Source organism: Osmerus mordax, chromosome 4 (assembly GCF_038355195.1).
Source record: "Osmerus mordax isolate fOsmMor3 chromosome 4, fOsmMor3.pri, whole genome shotgun sequence".
Taxonomy (NCBI): domain Eukaryota; kingdom Metazoa; phylum Chordata; class Actinopteri; order Osmeriformes; family Osmeridae; genus Osmerus; species Osmerus mordax.
In genome coordinates this window covers 18,560,044-18,580,781 of record NC_090053.1, presented here as the reverse complement: position 1 = coordinate 18,580,781, position 20,738 = coordinate 18,560,044, and the positions used below count along the sequence as shown (strand labels likewise).

The 20,738-nt window shown below is 40.2% G+C and overlaps 1 protein-coding gene across 1 annotated transcript; it reads left to right on the top strand.

Annotated features, from left to right (window-relative positions):
• The first annotated feature begins 681 nt into the window (after positions 1-681).
• Positions 682-20,488, top strand: ptdss2 (phosphatidylserine synthase 2). Its single transcript, XM_067235435.1, has 13 exons — positions 682-909; positions 1,401-1,740; positions 3,871-3,972; positions 6,351-6,433; positions 9,721-9,788; positions 10,241-10,375; positions 12,375-12,425; positions 12,655-12,768; positions 14,847-14,965; positions 15,479-15,593; positions 16,039-16,184; positions 16,331-16,516; positions 18,328-20,488. Exons 2-13 carry the CDS (start codon positions 1,496-1,498, stop codon positions 18,482-18,484), a joined length of 1,521 nt encoding a protein of 506 aa, XP_067091536.1. The 5' UTR covers positions 682-909; positions 1,401-1,495; the 3' UTR covers positions 18,485-20,488.
• Positions 20,489-20,738: the final 250 nt, after the last annotated feature.

The following is a 20,738-nucleotide window of genomic DNA, read 5'->3' as shown; positions in this document are numbered from 1 at the left end:
TTTCGCAACAAACATTGTCCTTTCACCTGCTTTTGTTGGAGGATGCGGTTTCTGGTTTTAAAAAGACTCAAGCAAAGCTTTGGCTCCACCTACGATTGATAATCTGTACAATTTCAGGCCTAATATCGTTTTAAAAGAGGCTATGTGGGAATCGCAGTTTTTAAATAGTTAAATACATTTGAAGGGGTAGAGGTTTTTTGAGTTGCTCAACAGCAATATCCGTCGCATTGTATGATGTGGGCATGGCATGTCCGCTTCTCCTTTCTAATAGGTTTCCTAAACTCCTCGCATACCCTCGTTTATTTAAAATATTTATTATTCTTAGTTGTAGGATATTTATGGGAAGGGTGTGATTTAGGTCAATATGGGAGCATTAAAATCACGTTATGACGCTTTCAAATTAACCCTGTGTTTTACGCTGATTTACCGGAAGTGACGACTTGTTGTTACACGTTCATCACTAGTCCAAATAATTTTTGTGATGCATTATTCACTGTCGTCTTGTAAATTGCTTGGTTTCTAGATGAGAACTAATTTGTTCAGCTCTACCAAATAAAGAGGTAGTGAATGTGGTCGCGCCCAGAAACATTTTTGGGGAACTAAGTTGTTTTACATTTGTTAAAAGTGCTACTCCCGCCAGATTAGCTAATATCCAGGCGAACGCATGTGTTTGCATCAAGCTATAATGCCGCGATAGCCGGGCAGTTAGCTGGTGAGCTAGGTACTCATATACCAGACAGCGAGCTGTTTGTCAGTCAGTCATCTGCTATCATTGCTGTGTTGTGGTTTCTTGAATGCATGTTACCAGTAATGTAGAATAGCGAAAATACATTTTGACAGTTATATGTCAGATTTGGTTTAGCTAATCATGCGCTTTACTGGAATGTGATGGCTGATTGAACACAATTGGTAAGTTTTATTTTTGTTTTGGATATCTTAACATGGCTGGCAACGTTCATTTGTGGAAACGGATGCACAATCTTTTGCTTAAGATACTTGCTGACTACATAGTTATCTAAATGAGACATTTGTAAAGCATTGTAGATGGCTATTACATTGACATTATAGGTGTTGATTTTACATGTTAAACAAGGTAGACCGACTGCTTTACAAGGTCAACTGAACTGGTGAATATGAACAGCTAATCTGTACACGAAGGTTGCCAGTGCTAGACAGAGTAGATGTCGTTACTTGAAACAATAAATAATCCAGTAACATTACTGGATTTTGCAGGTTTTTGCAATTTAGTTGATGTGTTTGTGCATAGCCATCTCACTGAGGTGGGTGGCAAGACCCGCACGAGGCATGTGACTAAAACACCAACCCTGATAACTAGCTCATTTGGTCGGTCTAAAGTCTGTTTTGTATTTTCTGTCTGAATCTGTCGTGGATGCTAACAGTCACAGGCCAGGGTGGATTACACGCAGTATAAGAAGACAAGAATAACGTCAGATTATAGTCGAGCATTTTAATACCGAGCCAGTCGGTAAACAGAATGACCAAGCCCGAGTTGAAGAGGAGCGGCATGGCCCCGCTTACTGGCAAATCCAGCACTGCCGCGGATGATCAGGTCCACAATGGGTCAGCCGATACGCCGGTATCTGGCAGTTCTCAAGGCCACACACCTGGACCGTCCACGCCGACTAAATCAAAGTCTGGCAAACAGATCTCCCGGGAAAGCCTTTCCAGACGGACCACAGAATGTGAAGTGTTTGACGATGGAACCAATACATTTTTCTGGTGAGTTTTCTTTCGTGATGTTGTATTTTGGATTATTTCTCTTTACATTACATGTAGAGTTTCTACTCATTCAGCTAATCACTAGCTATTTGGAAGACCCATGACTTGTTGACAGGCTAATGTCTCCTCCCATGATCAAGTTTAAAGTTAATTTGCGATTTGTAACAAGTACAGGTACATCGAAATCCTTTTGCACTACTCCTTTTGAAAATCCCTAGCGGCCTATGTAAATCTATAAAGAATACTTTAAGTCATAAATGTGCTACTACATTTATCAGGGTGGAGCATAGGACCATACTCGATGGGTGACATTGTTTCTGATGTGACTTAGGAGCTCTTTCAATAAGATCTTGTGACACCTTGCCAGAATGTGTGTGTGTGGACCAAGCAGTGTAGGCTACTTTAAGTCAAAAATAGGAATTCTAAGAAATAGCCTACAGAAAGACATTACTATAGTCAAAGTGAATAGTAAAGGAATGCAGTTATACATTTGGATGTTTATTTCTATATTTACTTAATTTTCAAATTGCAGTTGACAAATAGTTCATCTCATGAATGTTTCCAAAAGTAATCAATGTCTCCTATTGACACACCCAGGTTGGTTTAAAGTTTGGACTACTAGACTCTTGCATATTGATTAGATAAACATTCAATGAACATTTGTTACCAAAAGTTTCTCAGTGCCTTAGAAAATGAAAATCTTAGGGAGGTATTTTAATGCTGATACTGCCGTTTCTATAAAGGTTGATGTCTCGGCTGTGGTAATTAGGTAGGTAGCACTGAAGAAGAATAGTCAGAGTGGTTTTACCTCTCTTTGGGTTTTCTTAGGGTGGTGTTCTCTCCCAAGTGATTCTTCTTGTTGTCAGGCAGGAGTGGTTCCAGTGGCACTCCCCTGGCTCCTGCCCAACAGGTTAAAAAACAAGTGAGACAGGGAGGAATGAAAACACAGCCACATGCCCTCACAATGACTCAGTCGCAATCACTGTTGGCCAGTGGTGGCAGTGGACCAGGTCCTCCTCTGTCGGCTCTTGGCTGCCAACAACACCGTCTCTTGTGTTATTCTACATAAGCTGCCTCTCTTGACCAGTTAAGCCAGACCACATAGCTGAATGCTGAGTTTGGCCTTGCAGTCTGTCCTCACTTTTCCTTCATTTTTATATATTTTTCCTCCTTCCCTCCCATGATTCTAATCCTGAACATTCTTTTTCATGTTTCTCGCACACCCTCTCGTTAACGCTTACCCATTTACAATTCTAATGGGTTAATGATGTGCAATTATGATGCATAACTGCTACTGAGTGGCACATCTAGGGAACATGTATTTTATGGATAAATATAAACATTGGACAAAGACAGAGTGGCCAAAATCTGGAGTAGTTAATGAGCTCTGGAATAGCAGTGGTCTCTGCGGTATTGAGACACTGATGTTGTCTTATATAAAGTTAGACTCAATTCAACAAAATCTATTGACCTTATAAAACTGTCGTTCAATTCTACATGTATCACTTGTCTAGAAAGTAGACCAGAAGCCTTATTACTTAATATGTAGTGCTAACATACAATAGGGCCTGAATGTCTGAGACCACATTGGACATTTAATGGGGGAATTGAAGACTGAGAGCCAAGCTTTTTGTGACATCACAAGAAGCTCTTTGGAACATTGTCAAACCATGCTGGGATCAATCATTAGGTTTTGCACAAACTTGTGGAGTCCACCCATACCAGCTCGATGGCATACTCATTATTGTTGGGACAAAGGCACATACGACATATTAACAAATTCTGAAATTCTTGTAAAACTTTCAAAGATGAAACTTTTCACTCAAATTGATAAAATGATGTAATCATTTGTAATGAAAAACATAGTATTCCATTTGAAACAAATGTAAAATAGAAGTATTTCTACCATTAAACATGAGTGATAATATGAAATTGCATCTGTGTATACCTCTGTCTCGATGGTGCATATATTCCCCCACCAAGGAAAGTATGTCCATATCAATTACAATTGTCCTGTCAAAACGACTGTGTCACAACATTGCAACTTTGGTGATGTCACCAAGGGTACATTTGTTTCTTACTGTGTGACCGGTCATTTGATTGCTGTTCTCTATTTCTGTGTCATTGCAGGAGAGCACACACTGTTACCGTTCTGTTCATTCTCACTTGCGCACTGGTCTATGTTACGCTTTTGGAGGAGACACCGCAGGACACTGCATACAACACTAAAAGGTCAGCCATTTTCTCTTCCTGTCACAGTGTCTTAACACTGCTTCATTCTTGTTTTGGGCAGACTAGCCATGTACTGTATTGGAGCGCACCAGCCCTTATGACTCACTGTCATTACCATTAATATAACTCTCATTACTGTGTGGAGGTTCATGCTGTGTCATTAGGGATGCTGACACAATCATACTACAATGCCAGGAATCTCTATCTGTCTCTGTGTCTATGTTTTCAAAGTTTTTGTGGCATGATCCAAGGATATGCAGTGACAAAAGTTGTGTTGTTCGAATAGATTTTCCCATTTGTGAAAAATAAATAGGCTAACAAATATGACCATGTTGCACCAAGGAATGTAGACACGGATCTCGCAACGTGAACCGCTCACCCATTTGGCATCCTCCTTAGTTTCAGCTTGTCATTTTGAAAATGCTGCTCAATATTAACACGGGTACAGTTGCGGTCTGGTCATCCAAACATTCACTTGGACATTGAATGGTGTTGAAATGCGGTAGGTGCGGTTTGCGTATCAGCAACACACATCTATTAAAAAACTAATTAATGACAAGCAGACCCTGTAAAAGGTTGCTATAAGCGAAAAGTAGAAAAGGCCACCGGACTCCACCTCCCAGGAATCAAATGAGCAAAAACTCAAATTAAGCCAACAACAAATCCGTTGTAACCGACATCTTAATAACTGGCTGCATCACGGGCATGGGCACTGTACTTTAATACCATAATTACACTAATCTGTGTGTGTGGATCTGTGTGTCACCGAATCAACAAACCAACATCCTAACTATGTGCTGTAGCATGGGCACTGCACCAGTATCATTAAATGCTGGTTAGATGTTACATGGTAAATATTCTATAAAGCTAAGAAGTAGACTTACATAACATAGAAAAACAATTAGCCAGGTTTTTGTCATTCAGGGAATAAGAAACAGTTCCAGTGAATGAAAGTTAAAGACAAATGATTAAAGAAGCCAGCATTCACCCTAAAGGTTAGTATAGGGAAAATACCTGTATTATGCCTTGTTACTTGCATGTTTCTCCGATTTCTGACTAATTCATATTTTGAACCTTATTAAATCAAGATCACCATGAAGGGTTGTTTAGAAAAGCAAAAGTATTCTGTGTTGGATCAGCATAGACTTATACTGAACTTTCTACTAATGCTTTTAACTTTGGTTAATTTTATTTAGTTTTCAAACTGAAATTGTGAACTGCAGTCACTTTAACTGTCTTATTCCTATTCTAGGTATTGGAACACTAGCTTGTCAGCAGTCCTTAAAGCTATTGCACATTTTTCTAGAATGTAGTATGCAAAGCACTTTTATTATTGCCCAAGACATGCAGACAAAAGTTAATATTATCCCCTGTAAGCAGAGAACGTAGGTGGCATATTCCCCAAGACAGGAAGTCTGTGTGTGCACTCAAATATAGGGCAGAACAGGAATAGCCAGTGTGGTGACTAACGTGTGGGGGTGGGCAAGGCTGTCTTCCAGTCATTAACAGGATTTGTTGTGGTCAGCCCAGCTTGCCAGGCTTAAGGCTAAAGCTAGAAATGTTTCCTTTCAGGGTCATAGTTACCCTACGTAAACATCCAAACGAAAATTCAAATCACGTACATTTCAACATTTCACCTTTGTGTTAATTTATGTACACAACAACAGGCAATAAAAAATTGATAAATTGTTACTGCCATTAAACAACAGTAACAGTTAACAGACCAACAGCATCACAGGAACTGTTCCCTATCTATAAATATATTACACTACTTCAGATGTTTTCAGAGCCTTAAACGTCAAAAATACAGCCGATACAGTAGATTAGCCCCAGCGATGCGGATTGCATTCTATTGAAACGAATGAACTAGAAATGTTGAGAAAAATGAATATATTGTGATATATATACAGTCACTGTCCAGGCTTCATATTATACCGTGATATACATTCTAGGCCACACCGCCCAGCCCTGTGTGTCTCACCAACATCATTATCATGACTGCATCATGTCCACTAGTTATATCAATTCCATAGACTGTATGGTCTCGGAGTCCAGCCAGCAGGTTAGGGCTTTGTTAATGAATGTTTTGACATAACCATAACAAAGTCCACCTCCCTTGCTTTCATTCCTATAGTATCCTGACAAGTTTTACTTCAAAGTTGCCCATTGGTTGCACCTAGTAATTATAGTATCATTGATTTGACCTGTAGAGTAAAAATAATAATATATAATTCTATGGATGAAATGCACAGTCAGTTATATTTAACAATAAATTCCTGCGGCCTTTCATGTCTTACTTGTTTATCTCGAATACCAATACCGCTCCCTCTATTTGTCCTTGTAAATGTAACCTGTTTTTTTTGCATGCGCTCTTCCAGAGGGATTGTCGCAAGCATCTTGGTGTTTCTCTGCTTTGGTGTTACACAAGCCAAAGATGGCCCATTTACCAGACCACATCCAGGTAAGACAACTACGCCAGCAAAATACGATGTTAATTAAATGGTCTACCAAATCTTTCCAGGTAATGTGGGAATATGGGAACTAAAGACCTAAAAATACTAGACATTTAACTAATCCAGCAGCGTTCATTGAGGCAAGCCCCAAAAAGTTGAGTAAAGGTCTATAATTAAATAGGCATCTCCATTTCTTTTGACTTCCTTTGTACTTTTAACTTGATTTAGTGGAGAGACTGACTTGCTTCTCTCAGTCCAATGATTGTGGTTAATGTTCCAGCTAAGGTGAGGCATTGATGATTGGTGTTATGGGCCCTATGAAATGCACATGTAATGCACTGTGTTAATTGACACAGTGAACTCTTTCCAACGCTTGGCATTGTGCTTGGCACAGTGTTTGGTGATGTAAGGCTTGTGTTCAGCTGCTTGGCACAGTGTTTGGTGATGTAAGGCTTGTGTGCAGCTGCTTGGCACAGTGTTTGGTGATGTAAGGCTTGTGTGCAGCTGCTTGGCACAGTGTTTGGTGATGTAAGGCTTGTGTGCAGCTGCTTGGCACAGTGTTTGGTGATGTAAGGCTTGTGTGCAGCTCTTTGGTACAGTGTTTGGTGATGTAAGGCTTGTGTGCAGCTGCTTGGCACAGTGTTTGGTGATGTAAGGCTTGTGTGCAGCTCTTTGGTACAGTGTTTGGTGATGTAAGGCTTGTGTGCAGCTGCTTGGCACAGTGTTTGGTGATGTAAGGCTTGTGTGCAGCTCTTTGGTACAGTGTTTGGTGATGTAAGGCTTGTGTGCAGCTGCTTGGCACAGTGTTTGTGCTGATGTTGAGGCCAAAGGAGGTTTGGAACTCTGCAGTTATTGATTAAGCAGAGCGTTGGCAACTTAAGCCTCAGATCTCGGCGACCCCAAGCTGTAACTTAACGTGGTTGCTGTGGTTCTTAAACGTTTCCACTTTGCAACAATACCACTTACAGGTGATCATAGAATATACAAAATGTCTCAAACTGACTTGTTGCAATGGTGGCATTCTGTCCCTGCTCTTAATCATTGAGCTCTTTAAAAATACCCCTTCTTTCACAAATGTTTGTAAAGGCAAACTGCATGGCTAGGTGCTTGATTTAATTCACCCATGGCAATGGGACTGAAGGAAACACCAGATTTCAGTGATTTAAGAGGTGTGTTCCAGTGTACTTTTGTTCATACAGTGTGTATATTCTCACCAAGGTCTAGGCCTATATCTCAGTAACGCTAAACTTGCAATGCTAACACAAAAAGCAATAACACCGGGCATTTTCCATTTCCCATGTCACCTTGGGTACATTTGGGGTAACCTCCACACATTTTGCAACAGAAGTCAAAGCCAGTTCTGGGAGTTTCAGAAGGAGTGTCTGAAGCGTAGAGGCATTTGTAACAAACAAATTGACATAATTGCGCAACCTTGGTACAAGACCTCTGGATCATTACAGTGTGTTAACAGAAAAACATGCTTTCTGACGACTTAAACCTGCCAATCTGATTCTGGCTCTCTCCTCTTTGCTCATTCAAGAAACACAGGTTTAATTAATGTAGACAAATCCAGATAAGCACTTTTATTAGTTCTAATATTACCAATTACTGAACAAATCAAAACAAAAAATTGTATATGTACAGAATCATTTCTGTTGGTGTCTGTTAAGCATATTAGTAATGAGTACTGAAAAGTCTTAATTTGTTGGCATGTAATTGTGCAGCTTTTTATTATTAGCATATTAAATATTGAGCCCTTTTAATTTAAATCCAGTAATTGTATTTTTGGTATTAAAACTATACCTTAACAATTGTAGCTTTCCTGTGTGTGTGTTATGCCACCTTATGTTTATTGCAATATGTGAGTTTAAACGATTTAGTCAAGTCGGATTAAAATCCCACAAGATAACTTTGGACCTACTGGTCACTTATTTCCTGTGGGGGTTACCAACCCTAACCTTGTGAGATGGACTTATCTTAGCATGACAGTATAAGCAACCTCATTAGCACAAGTGGAAATTTCACTGGATCGAAACACTTTGAATCTGTGTAGTTGATCCAGTTGGTCAAGCTAAAGAGCCCAGCAGATGAGCAGACATTTTGTGCAGCAGCTCACTCTAGTGGCTGTTTATCAATATCACAAAATGTGTTGTGTGTTGTGTTCATCCCGTGTAGTAAAGGATCCAGACCAGGTCTGGACTGGGACTGAAAAACGGCCCGGGACTTTGAAACGCAGACCGGCCCACGACCATGTATTATTATTATTATTATTATATATACTTTGCATTATGCAGCGGCCGTTTGACCGTCCGTTCGGACTCTCACGACGGCCAGTCCGACCCTGATCCAGACCCTGATCCAGACCCTACCCAACTGAAGATCATACAATTAACTGCTTTGCTAGAGTCATGCCGAAGCGGACAGTATAAAACTCTTAATAAAAATAAATAAAACAAACTTTAACCATGCCACCACACATCCTTGGGTCCTGACATGGATTTAATATACAGCATGTGTGATTGTTGACTTCATTCCTGCTTATTTGAGAACTCTGGTTCTGTAGTTCACAGCATAAGTACAACTATTTATATACTCAATTAATCAAATGAATAATTCACTGATCAATTTATGTAAACATTGCTTGGATTAATTAAAAACACTAAATGTTATTCCAAATTGGCAATACTAAGACATAGCAGAAAATCTTTTTTTTTTTTTTTTTTTTTACTACAGTGCACGATAAACAGGTATTATTTGACATGTTGGACCTGAGCTTTTTTCATATTAATAAATTATTAATAAAAGACACAACACAAATAGCTTTAACAACAGGCCTCTGTTTCTGTAGTAATTATTTACCTCCATACTCACTCTCACTCTCTCTTTCTCACCATCCATCACTAATTAACTCACATGCATCTGTTGTAGTATCTTGCCCTGCTGTTGAGTATATTTCATACTTGGCTCAAATCTGTTTTTGGTGTTCTCCTGTTGTCATGGTGCTGACACACAGTTTATTCAAATTTGAGTAATGGGAAGTACTCCCATACTATTAAAGATTTGATTGAACAGTTTTGTCCGCCATGTTTCAAGTCTTAAAATATATATATATATATAATACAGTGATTTAGCAGTGTTACAGAGCTGCTACTAATCGATCATTACATTTATTACTTATTATTTTTATCACATTTTATAGATTTCATCAATTTGTTGTTGCAGCCCTAGCTAAAATGTGAATCTTGGTTTTATCTGTCTGTCACTCCTGTCCTAATTTTTCTGTCTTTCTTTTCAGCATACTGGCGATTCTGGCTGTGTGTCACCGTTGTCTATGAGCTTTTCCTTATCTTCATTCTGTTCCAGGTCTGTGTAACCTTTTAGAATAGCATCACAGAATGTGGGGATCACACTTTGAGTAAAGAATATTTAATAAATAAATGAATGTGATGATAATGGATATTATAATGTAAGATATTAATATAGTAATATAAAGGAAGACTTGATCTACCAATTTGGATTAACTTATGCCGATGTTAAATAATTCAATCTCCGACAGCAGTTAGCTGGACAAAAATATTATTATTAGCTTCTTAACCCTTTCACGCATAGCGTCACACCGGTGTGACAGAAGCACGTCTAGAACATCCATTTTAGAACACGACTCATCAATGAAACTGACTTATTAAGTGAACTTTTTTCTCTTGACAGTGTATGTTTAGGATTAAAAAGTCATACAGACACTGCTATTCAAGAAATACTTTGCAGAGAAAAGAACTGCTCTATAATTTGTTTGTATGTGTGTGTGTTTCTGTCAGACTCTACACGATGGTCGTCAGTTCATGAAGTACATCGACCCTAAACTTGGCGTAGCCCTTCCAGAAAGGGCCTATGGTGGGAACTGTCTCCTCTATGACCCTGGGAACACTACCGACCCCTTCCACAATGTCTGGGTAGGTGCTGTCACAAGTCTCTTTTTAACACATGCTATGTAAGATATCAGTTAGAGTAGCTGTCTTCCCTTGAAAACCTTCTTAATCCTATAAAGACAACTAGGGAGCAACTTGTGAAGTCAACTCTAAAGCCATGTTGGATTGATGGGATTAATTCAAGTGCATCAATAATGAGCATCCTTGCTGTGCTGTTTTCTGTGTTGAATAGATTCAGTGAATACTAAATCTATTTAATGAATTCAATAGATTCATTGAATGCATTCAATTTAGAGGGATGGCAATTTAATTCATAGACCTTAAATATTGTAATTGATTAAACTACAATATCGTGGGGTTCCCTGGTGACTCACAATCACATGGGCTGAGGTCTGAGTGCGAATTATACAAGGGCAATCGGGTGGGTCAACTTCTTCTCCAGGGCATGTATCAACCGCCCGACCTGTTGTTTTTACCTCTTTTGGGAGGGTCCAAGTCTTAATTAGGGGGGTCAGACCCCCCCGTAATTCGCACCCTGGCTGAGGTTCGAATCTGTACCAGGCCCTTTGTGGCATTTTTACATTACACTACCCATCTCTCTCTGCCCTGCCTTTACTGACTACCTTGAACTGTACTTTCCAATAAAGCATGAATATGGTCCTAAAGAATTCCATTGCTTAAACTAGTTTTGTAATTGTGATGGCTTTTGGAAATGTTTGTCTAGTACCATGCATTCCTAATTGGGTCCATCAACATGTTTTATTAGTAAGTTACAACGGCTAACTTTTGATGAAACCTACTGTATGTCTGGTCTCAATATAAAAAGCAAATGATCAGAACGGGCATCCATAATCGTGCTAGGTCAGACTGGCAGAATGTCCTCCTTTCTCAATCCTCCAGTCTCCCCCAATATCTCTGTCTATAGTCACTGCTGTCTCCCCAGCATCTGTGGGATGTGCTTAGGGCCTAAAATGGCTTCGTAGGTCTGACTTAAAATACTTCACCCATAGCAGGCTTCCTCATGGGAGAATGTGGCCGAGTTTGGTGTCGGAGTCTCAACTGAGGGGGCTGTGTGGCCTTGAGTGCCTACAACTTCAACAACAATCCTGCTCCAGATTTTAGCCTATTTAGCTATAAAAAGACTTTGTTATGACTGAGTCTTTATAGTTGTCTGTCCTCCTGCTTTTTATCCTCTTGAAAACTGCAGGTTAATCAAAAAGATTTTTTAGGCCCTCTGTTTCTCGGGCAAAGGTTTTGTTTATGTCGGGATTTGAACATTGTTCATGTATTATGGTCCCCTGTGCTTACACCAGCAGTGACTGTCGTACGCTCCCTAGCTTGCAACCACTTTGTGGGCTTTGCTAACGTAGATTTGAGGAAGTGGGCTACAATGATGTATGATATTCGACCATTTCACCCCCTAAAATGATATACTAATGTCTTATCTTTGTTTTATTTATTTAGTCTAAGATATATTATTTGTGCAGTTGTGGGATTGTATTCTTGCTGCTGAATATTTCTTTTTTGAGGGATTTTATATTGTCATGAACAATGTGATCTTGCTTCAAGCATTATCGTTTCAGCATGGACTGCAGTGTAGCATTCGCAATCACTATCCATGCACCTATCCATGCAACTATCCATGCAACTATCCATGCACCAAGACAACAGCGTTTCTCCTCCATGTCGGCCATGGGAACACAAATGCTAATAGGATCCAAAGTTTAAGAAAACGTTTCACAGCCAAAGAAAACGTTTCACAGCCAAAAAATAGGAACACATCTGCTCTCTGGCCGTCACTTGACCGTGTCACTGCTCATTTGCATAAAGTTGAACTTTGTCGCTAGGAGACTTGTCTTGCCATGTCGCTCAATGTAGCCCAGCGACCATTGAAAGGAATGGCGTCCGGTCGCTTGTCACTGCTAGTGTGAGTCCAGTGTGTAATTAGTATGAAATAAGAGAACCACTCCCTGTCCCCTTCACCCTATTTTACCAGGGTAAAATAACACCTTTCTTTGAACAGGACAAGTTGGACGGCTTCGTACCTGCTCACTTCCTCGGCTGGTATATAAAGGTGAGTTTATGTGTGCAAATCTCCACAGGTATCTAGCTTATTTCGTGGCACGGTAGGTTTGCATTGAGTTTAGGCTGCACTGTATTGCCAGACAGTGTACCGTACCATAGCTATTTGTAAATAATGACTTCATCCAAATGATCTATGCATAATACTATCAGACTAGCAGTTACCTGTAGTAGAGAAGGAAAGGAATGATGGGTCTGAATCCTTCCATCTCCCTCTTCAGACGCTGATGATCCGAGACTGGTGGATGTGCATGATCATCAGTGTCATGTTTGAGTTCCTAGAATACAGCTTGGAGCACCAGTTGCCCAACTTCTCAGAGTGCTGGTGGGATCATGTAAGTACCAAACACTCACCGTGACATCTTACTGAGGATGTTGCTCTTGAATTATTCTAGTATTTAGGTTTGGGTGTTTACATTCCATTTGATCTTTATCTTGGTAAAGAACATTTAATTTGGTTAGGTATTATGGATGTGTTGATTTCTAAACGATTCAAATTGCTAAGGAAAAGAAATGTGATGTCAGATTAAAGTCTCTTTCTCGGAGTGGATGTTCATAAAAAGAATGTCTAATATTATGGTTATATATTTTTTTAATACTGCGTTTATGTCGCTTTACTCTCGTCCCTAATTGATAATTGGGTGTGCTTTGCCTTCGGCAAGGGCACAACCTTTGTTCTCTCACATATATATTATTATTATTATTTTTATTCTTTTTGCCCCCCTAAAACTCAGTCAATATTTGGCCTACATAGACAACGTAGGTGTCAAAAGTTTCGTCTTGGTAGCGATTGAGTTGCTTCTATTGGAATTTACGTTCCGTTGCATGGTTTAGGCTGAAGTTAAGTTTTTGTGGCGAAAAGTGAAGCTAACGGTGGCTAATTTGCTAGCCACAGTCACTGACGTTACTAACGTCACTACGTCACTAACGTCACGAAAACACGCGTGACTACCTTTGGCAGAACATTCGTTTCGCATCTGTTAACTTGGGGGATAGCTAGGCTAACTATAGCTTTACTGCAAGGCAGCTGCAGAAACGCCACAAGCAAAGAGGCCAGGGTGATAACTATTTACTCATTTTACTTTGTGATATGACACACAATTGTGATGTGTAATGTACAGTATAAGCTGACATTATTAAGGAAGTACATCTACTTTCGGAAACAGTAGTCTACTATTTCACTGAAGTATTAGCATCATGACATTAGCCTGTGTTGCCCGGGCAACACATACTACAGTGGTCTATGATGTAGCGTTATCTGTTTTCAATCGTTAAAATAAACATTCCTCACATATACATTTTCGTTGTAGGATTTATTCTGACATTAGTAAACGATTTGTTGGTGAAATTACCATTACCTGTGGTTTCAAACCAGTGTAGCTCACTGCAACGCTGTAGCTTACGCGAGACACACTACAAAAACATCTACACTACAGTACACAGCTGTTTAGGAAGTCAAACAGCGACAGAACATGTTCGGCACTCCCCTTTACTTAAATCAAAAGTCTATCTAACTACTAACCTGAACTTCATTGCCACAGCCTAAACGTTGTCAATCTGTTCATGAAAATAATTAATTTCAGCTTAAACCGTACAACGAAACGTTAAATCCAATTCAACCAACGCAATCGCTACCAAGACGAACACAGCAGTAGTCTAGTACTGTACCGTAGTAGTACAATTTACCGGGGCAGCTTCTCCACACAGGGCTATATCGCATTTTGCGTTGTTACTGACAATGATCGCTACCAGTGAGCTTTTTATGAATGAGCGATTTTCCACTAAATAAATGTCAAGCTTATTTACGTTTTGGGGGGCATATTTTCAGTTAGCAGATGGTACTGTTTGAATCGCGATTCCATCTTCTACTGCCGGGTAACGTCGTAGAATAATCTTCAAAGGGGGTTCTTTATTAATGAATGAATGCAATGAGTAGGCTAAATGCCTGAAAATATCATGAGAAGGGAAAAACTTAAAATGACGTTTAAATCATAGAGATTAGGTAAATTTTTACACCGGTCTGCCAAATTTATTCGTTTTGTTTCAACGATGAGGCTGCCTCTTGCAGGGGAAATGAGAAGACATCTATTTCATTCTACACTTCACTCGTATTTTCAGATGTAAATGAGCAGCAAAAAAATGCTTTTAAATCTGTCATCTTTATAAATAATAAGTATGCATTTTTATATAAAATTATAGTTGTAAAAATATATCATATACTGAAATATCAGTTGTAAAAATGTCATTCAAAAACGGACCCCTGTGCAACCGACGCAAGCAAGCACACCCTACAATTTCCCCAGAAATTGTACCCTCTCTAGTTCATGTTGCTTTCCCTCTCTGTCTCTTCTTGCCCCTGTTTTCTCCTTCTTGTTCCATCCTTCTCAAATCCTGTCTCTCCTCCTTCCCTCAGTGGATAATGGATGTGATAGTGTGCAATGGCCTCGGCATCTACTGCGGAATGAAGACCCTTGGTTGGCTCTCCATGAAACCATACCAGTGGCAAGGACTGTGGAATATACCAACATACAAGTATGTCTGCTGCTGAAATCCCATCGATGGACCACAGAGTACTACAGTCAATGTTCTATTTGACCCCCTAACAAGATGCAATCTTCGATCATGTTTACGAATCAGGCAGTGGCTATACAAGATTGCTACATGTCTGAAAATAATCTCGATAGGGCAATCATTTATGAAGATTTTAAACAACTGTAGATTAATTTACAAAGTAGGGTATTAGTTTCTTGTCTTCTGGAAGGAAATTATCAGAATCAGAATGGGATTTATTCGCCATGAAAGTTTGCACAGACAAGGAATTTGCTTTGGCAGGAAGGTGCATACAATAAACTTATGTTCTTACAACCGTCTATTCCTTACGAGGAGGCTCATCTACTCCGAATGAGATGTTTATACAAGGGCTTCATTCAAGATGGCCTTTCATCGTGTTCTAAATGGAACATTAGGTTGCATGTATACGTTACTGTTTACGATGTTCAAGATGGATGCTGAGTAACAATTTCTAAACAATTTGGTGCTCACTAGGGGGAAGATTAAACGTATAGCCTTCCAGTTTACGCCCTACAGCTGGGTGAAGTTTGAGTGGAAGCCAGCTTCCAACCTCCGCCGCTGGCTGGCTGTCCTGGGAATCATCTTTATGGTGAGTTAAGCCCTGAATTTGACCATTTCAGTGTAAGCAAATGGTATGATGGTCGAAAATGTATATATAACAACTTAGTCATCTGTCATTGGGTGTCTGTCACAGCAAATGAAGTGTTCACAGCAGTTTCAGTCACTGTCAGCTCTAGAAGGCTGTTGGTGTGGCGGAACATGGACATCCCTGTATCAAGTAGCGGTAGAGCTGTTCACATGCAAAATCACGGTGGGATTGGTCAAAGGGTGTACGACTGGCATTGTCATAATGCATGAAAAGGTTTCCTGTGTTGTCGACAATCCTTTTGGGACTCCCGAGTTCAAAAAGACAGATTGACATACACGCCGACATTCTATTCCATGTACCTAATTACTTGCCGCTGCTCTGTTAAAAACCAGTGGCAGCCTTGTGGATTACAAAATCCTTGTACCTCCTCTCCATCTGTGTTCAGTTCCTGCTGGCAGAACTCAACACGTTCTACTTGAAGTTTGTGCTGTGGATGCCCCCGGAGCACTACCTGGTTTTGCTGCGGCTCGTGTTCTTCGTCAACGTGGGGGGAGTGGCCATGAGGGAGATCTACGACTTCATGGATGACCCGTGAGTACCACACTGCATGTGCGCCGAACTGTCCAATGTAGGGTTTGGTTATTGTGTGCATGTCTACAGGCTTTGTGTGCATGTCAATGCGTTTTCATAGTTGTCCGCCCATTCAATTCATCCTAATATTCTATTCTCGCCCTCAGGAAGTTCCACAAAAAGCTCGGCCAGCAGGCTTGGCTGGTGGCAGCCATCACCGTGACGGAGTTCCTTATTGTGGTCAAATACGACCCGAACACCATCACCATGCCCATTCCCTTCATCGTCACCCAGTGCTGGTTCCTGGGCATCCTCCTCATCCTCACCTGGACGCTGTGGAGGTTCTTCATCCGGTAAGACTTGTACACACACACACACACAGTCCAAAATACTTTAAGTAGGTGGTCCGGAAACAGAAACGCTTGCCACTGCAGAATCTGGTTATCTGCACCTGGCATTTTTTGGAGGTTTCGTTTTTACGTAACTATTAGATGAAATGTGTTTTTCACAATTGAACTGTCAATATACGGTAAGTATTGGCACTGTCAAATGAATCCATTCATATCTGCATTCATAAAAGGTGCATCCATGCCTCCTCTATCCCATTTAGTTGTTTATTTATTTAATGGCTGATTCTGCTGTTATTTAGCTGCAGTCATCCCTTCCTAGTCATGGACAGGTATCGTCCTGCATGTTAAAGCTTGTCTACTTTCTCCCCTCCCTCACCCATGTTTTGCAAACCCCTTCCTTTGTGTTCAGCGGCAATGTTCATGTCCAGTGAGGTAGGTGTAGGAGCATGGGCCCTGCCCCAACCTCCTATTGTGAGTGCTCTGTCGTTGTAGTGCCATCTTGGACTATCACTTCTCGTGTCCTTGTTTTGCCCCAAAACAAATGAATCCCCTTCACAAAAAAGGATCCATGTTGCACTTACCAGGGGCGTGTTTCATGCATGCCTTTTTCCAGTTTCTGCTTCGTTTTCTTGTTTCTAATGCCATTTCCACACAAGCCATACTCTGGGTGATTATTCAAATCGAGTTGTTTTATGATCTATGGAGTTGAACCCTATGTTTGCGAGGAAGAGGTTTTGTGAAGAGTTCACAGCAGTTTGACAGCTACTAATTGTTAGGTGGAAATGTAACAGATTCAGAGTTCAGAGTACAGTTATATTGTCATACAATCATTTTTGTGTAGTGTCACACCAATGTGTCTGGCCGTTTAGTGTTAAAACCATCAGGATGGGCAGTCATGGAACTACTGATTGGTGGAAACGTTTGGGAAATTGGACTTCATATTAGAAATGTATAGGACTCTTGTATCCATTCTGCGAAATCATATTGTCCCAGTCAACATAGACCTGAGCAATAGAAATGATCAAACGAAAGTCAAGTGATTTTTCTGCAGTGGAGGCTCAATAGCTTTGGGATTTAGGTGGGTGTGAATCTCATCTGGACAGCTGTAGCACATCATCAATGATAGAAAATTGTACATTTGACATCCTTGTAGCAAGAATCGATTGGGAACGTTGAATAAAAGCACACATTTACAGGTTAAAAAACACAAACGAGGCTATATTGATCCTGTGGGACAGGAGTTGAACCTTTCTCTGCCACTTCTTTCCTACATCATGGAAGCGATGTTAGGCTTCAAGCGGAACGACCTCAAACGTATCGTGTGAAGCTGCTATGCCAGACTGAGAACTTCTAAGTGTGTCTTTTTCCAGGTTGCAGTATTGCGTTGTCAGAGGGAGACTTCTTCCCCCTCAACAGCAGTTACATTACGAGAACAGATGTAGCTCATGTCACCCCTACAGTCCATCAAAATGTGGGCTCTACCTCCAGAGCCACCCATCATTGTTTTGGGTCTTTTCATGATGTATCTCTAATTAATCACCTGCATCAATCAAAGCACCAACCCCTCCCTCCACCCCCATTGCCACCACACACGCACACATTCATACACTCTTCCTTTGCCACAAAGTGTTTCCATCATGGCGCAGAAGCATGCATCATGGTGCTGGATACTGTGTAATTGTACACAATTTAAAATGCTAACTTTTTCTCCTTTTTGTCTTTTGGCACACTTATCAATCCTACAGTGTTTGTGTGTGTGTCTCTTGGCTTTGAACTCTGTATTTCCCCACCTTGAAAGTCTTCTTCTCCCTCAGGGACATCACGCTCCGTTACAAAGAGACCCGCCGTCGCAAACAGGAAGTCACTGGGGAGCGGGAACAGCGCCCCCATGGCAACGGTAGCACGGCAACCGCTTCAGGTCGAAGCAAACTCAACGGCAGTTCTGAGTCTGTGCGACAAAGGAAGTCCTGAGTTTAAGGTGACGGGGTTATTGGTCACCGTGTTGGTAGGGGATGGGAGAAGGGACAAGGGACAGGGAAGGGACAGGGGAAAGAAAGGGGAGGTAGAACACCACATCAACACTGCACATGCACCCACTGATCTGGGCGCCTTTGTATGTGTTAGTTTGTGGAATAGTTTTGTGCAAGTGTGTTCTTGTGCCTACCTGAACAGAGTCATTCCAATGCTGACTTTCTCCACTGTTAACGCTTGTCACAGAACCAAAAAAATAAACATAACGGCGGTATTTTTGTTTGGGGGTGGTAGCTAACTAACTTATACAACAGGGATTTACCTCATTCTTATTATTATTTTAGAAACACAAGTGGGGACCTATAGTGGGAGATGCCTTTTGTCGGCTAGCTGAGATATCCCCACATACGGCTTGGTTCTTCATCAAAAGCTGTCAATGTATCTAGCAGAAGCTTGCCTAGCTAATTAATAAATTGTCTTTCAATACATGACCTGCTGTATTTATAGTCAGGAAAACAGGTATTGGGTAAAGGAGAGAATTTTTTTGTAAATGGTCAAGTTGCGTTTTAATGTATTTGAGAACTCTATACATGTAGATAAAGACTGCAAGTGTACACAGGTTGTTCTACTTAACTAATAAATGTACAAATCTAGCATACATATTTGTAGTATGTTGCAATGCACGTGGTAGAGATTGAGGACAATCTCGCTCATACTATGCTTGGATCTGCTCTAAGAGAGCACCTTGAATCACAAATGGCAGAAATCTGAAACAGATTTGTCTTGGTTTTTGCAATTCAAACAAACACAGAAGTCACACGACACCTTTAACCAGATTTATTGGATCAAGTCAAACAAGTACAGGAATAATACAGTGAATTACTTAGACTAATGATTTGAACCATCAATCAACAACAGACTTATTTGGTGACAGACAGCCTTAAAAACACATGCTCCACATTGGCTCCGTATTTTGAATTTAGGTTCTTTATTGACACTTCCAACCGAATAAGGGAAAAAGCACATTCCAAAGATGACAAAAACAGAGCAGCCTGTGCTCAGGGTTCAGTGGTGATTGTTGACTGGGTAGGCTCTGATTTGATTTGTGCACTCAATCTATTGCCGTATCAAGTCTTTGTGCATCTAAGTGGGATGGACTGTCTTTAGCTGGAGTTAAACTACTTGTCTGAATAGTTTCAAAAAGTCTGGTTTGACCAACTCCATGCTTAATGTCATATTATTGTGAAGGAAATCCAACAGCTGTACATGTTTAAATAGAAGAAGACTTGGCATTCAAAGGCCAATTGTTTAAGACATGTTTAGCTGGATATAAAATAGGTAACAAACTAACTTTTGCAATAAGCAATATGTTGAAGAGAAATTAATCACAATTTTATGTCTGCATTACAGTATATGTTTTTCAAATGTGTTTTAATTTAAACTTAACCTTTGTTTTTCTCATGCCAGAAATGGACTTGAAACAATTATGACATATTTATCCAAATAACTCAAGGACATTCTCTCCCATTCTTAGAACGTTTATACGCTGTTTAACTAAAGTATCCAAGGCAGTTTCCATTGTCCTGTTTTATCCTTTATTTTTGAGTCTCTCAAAGACATGTTTGAACTTTTATGATTTTAGTCATGTAGACCTTGGAGTTCAGTTAATTGTGTTCCAATCTGTGGGAATGATCTAAATTGGATGTGGTAAGCTTAATTGATTTGCTAGACCCCTTCTGAATTCGTGAGTTGAGTCTCAGTTTGCCTATCGAGTCCACTGAATTGAAAATAACCAAAACAGCAAACCAAGCCTGAGGTGTGGAGATGTGTGCAGTTCCACTGGGAGCCTCAGGAGGGCAGCAGATGTCTCATCAGACTCTCCCCTCATAAAAGCCATTTTCTACTTTTGTTTGAATAAATGTGAATGGATGGTAAATTAAAATATAAAAAGCTGCTGTAGCACATGTTATTTTATAATGTTTACAATAAAATGTAATGAAAACCTGGAAACTTGTTTTGTGCTTTGAATTTATTCGAGAATTCTATTATTCTATATTCCTACCTGTAACCCCACAATAACACAATATTGACACAATGGAATGTGTATGTAAGGATGTAAAAAAAGTCATGCTTTGTACTTGAGTCTTAATTCTGACCAATCAGGATCTCCAAACTCTTGGTGTCTTATTAGCTGTAACCTGTTACCTCCTTCAAGCTGGTTACACCACTGCAATTAATTGTGTCCCTGAGAATT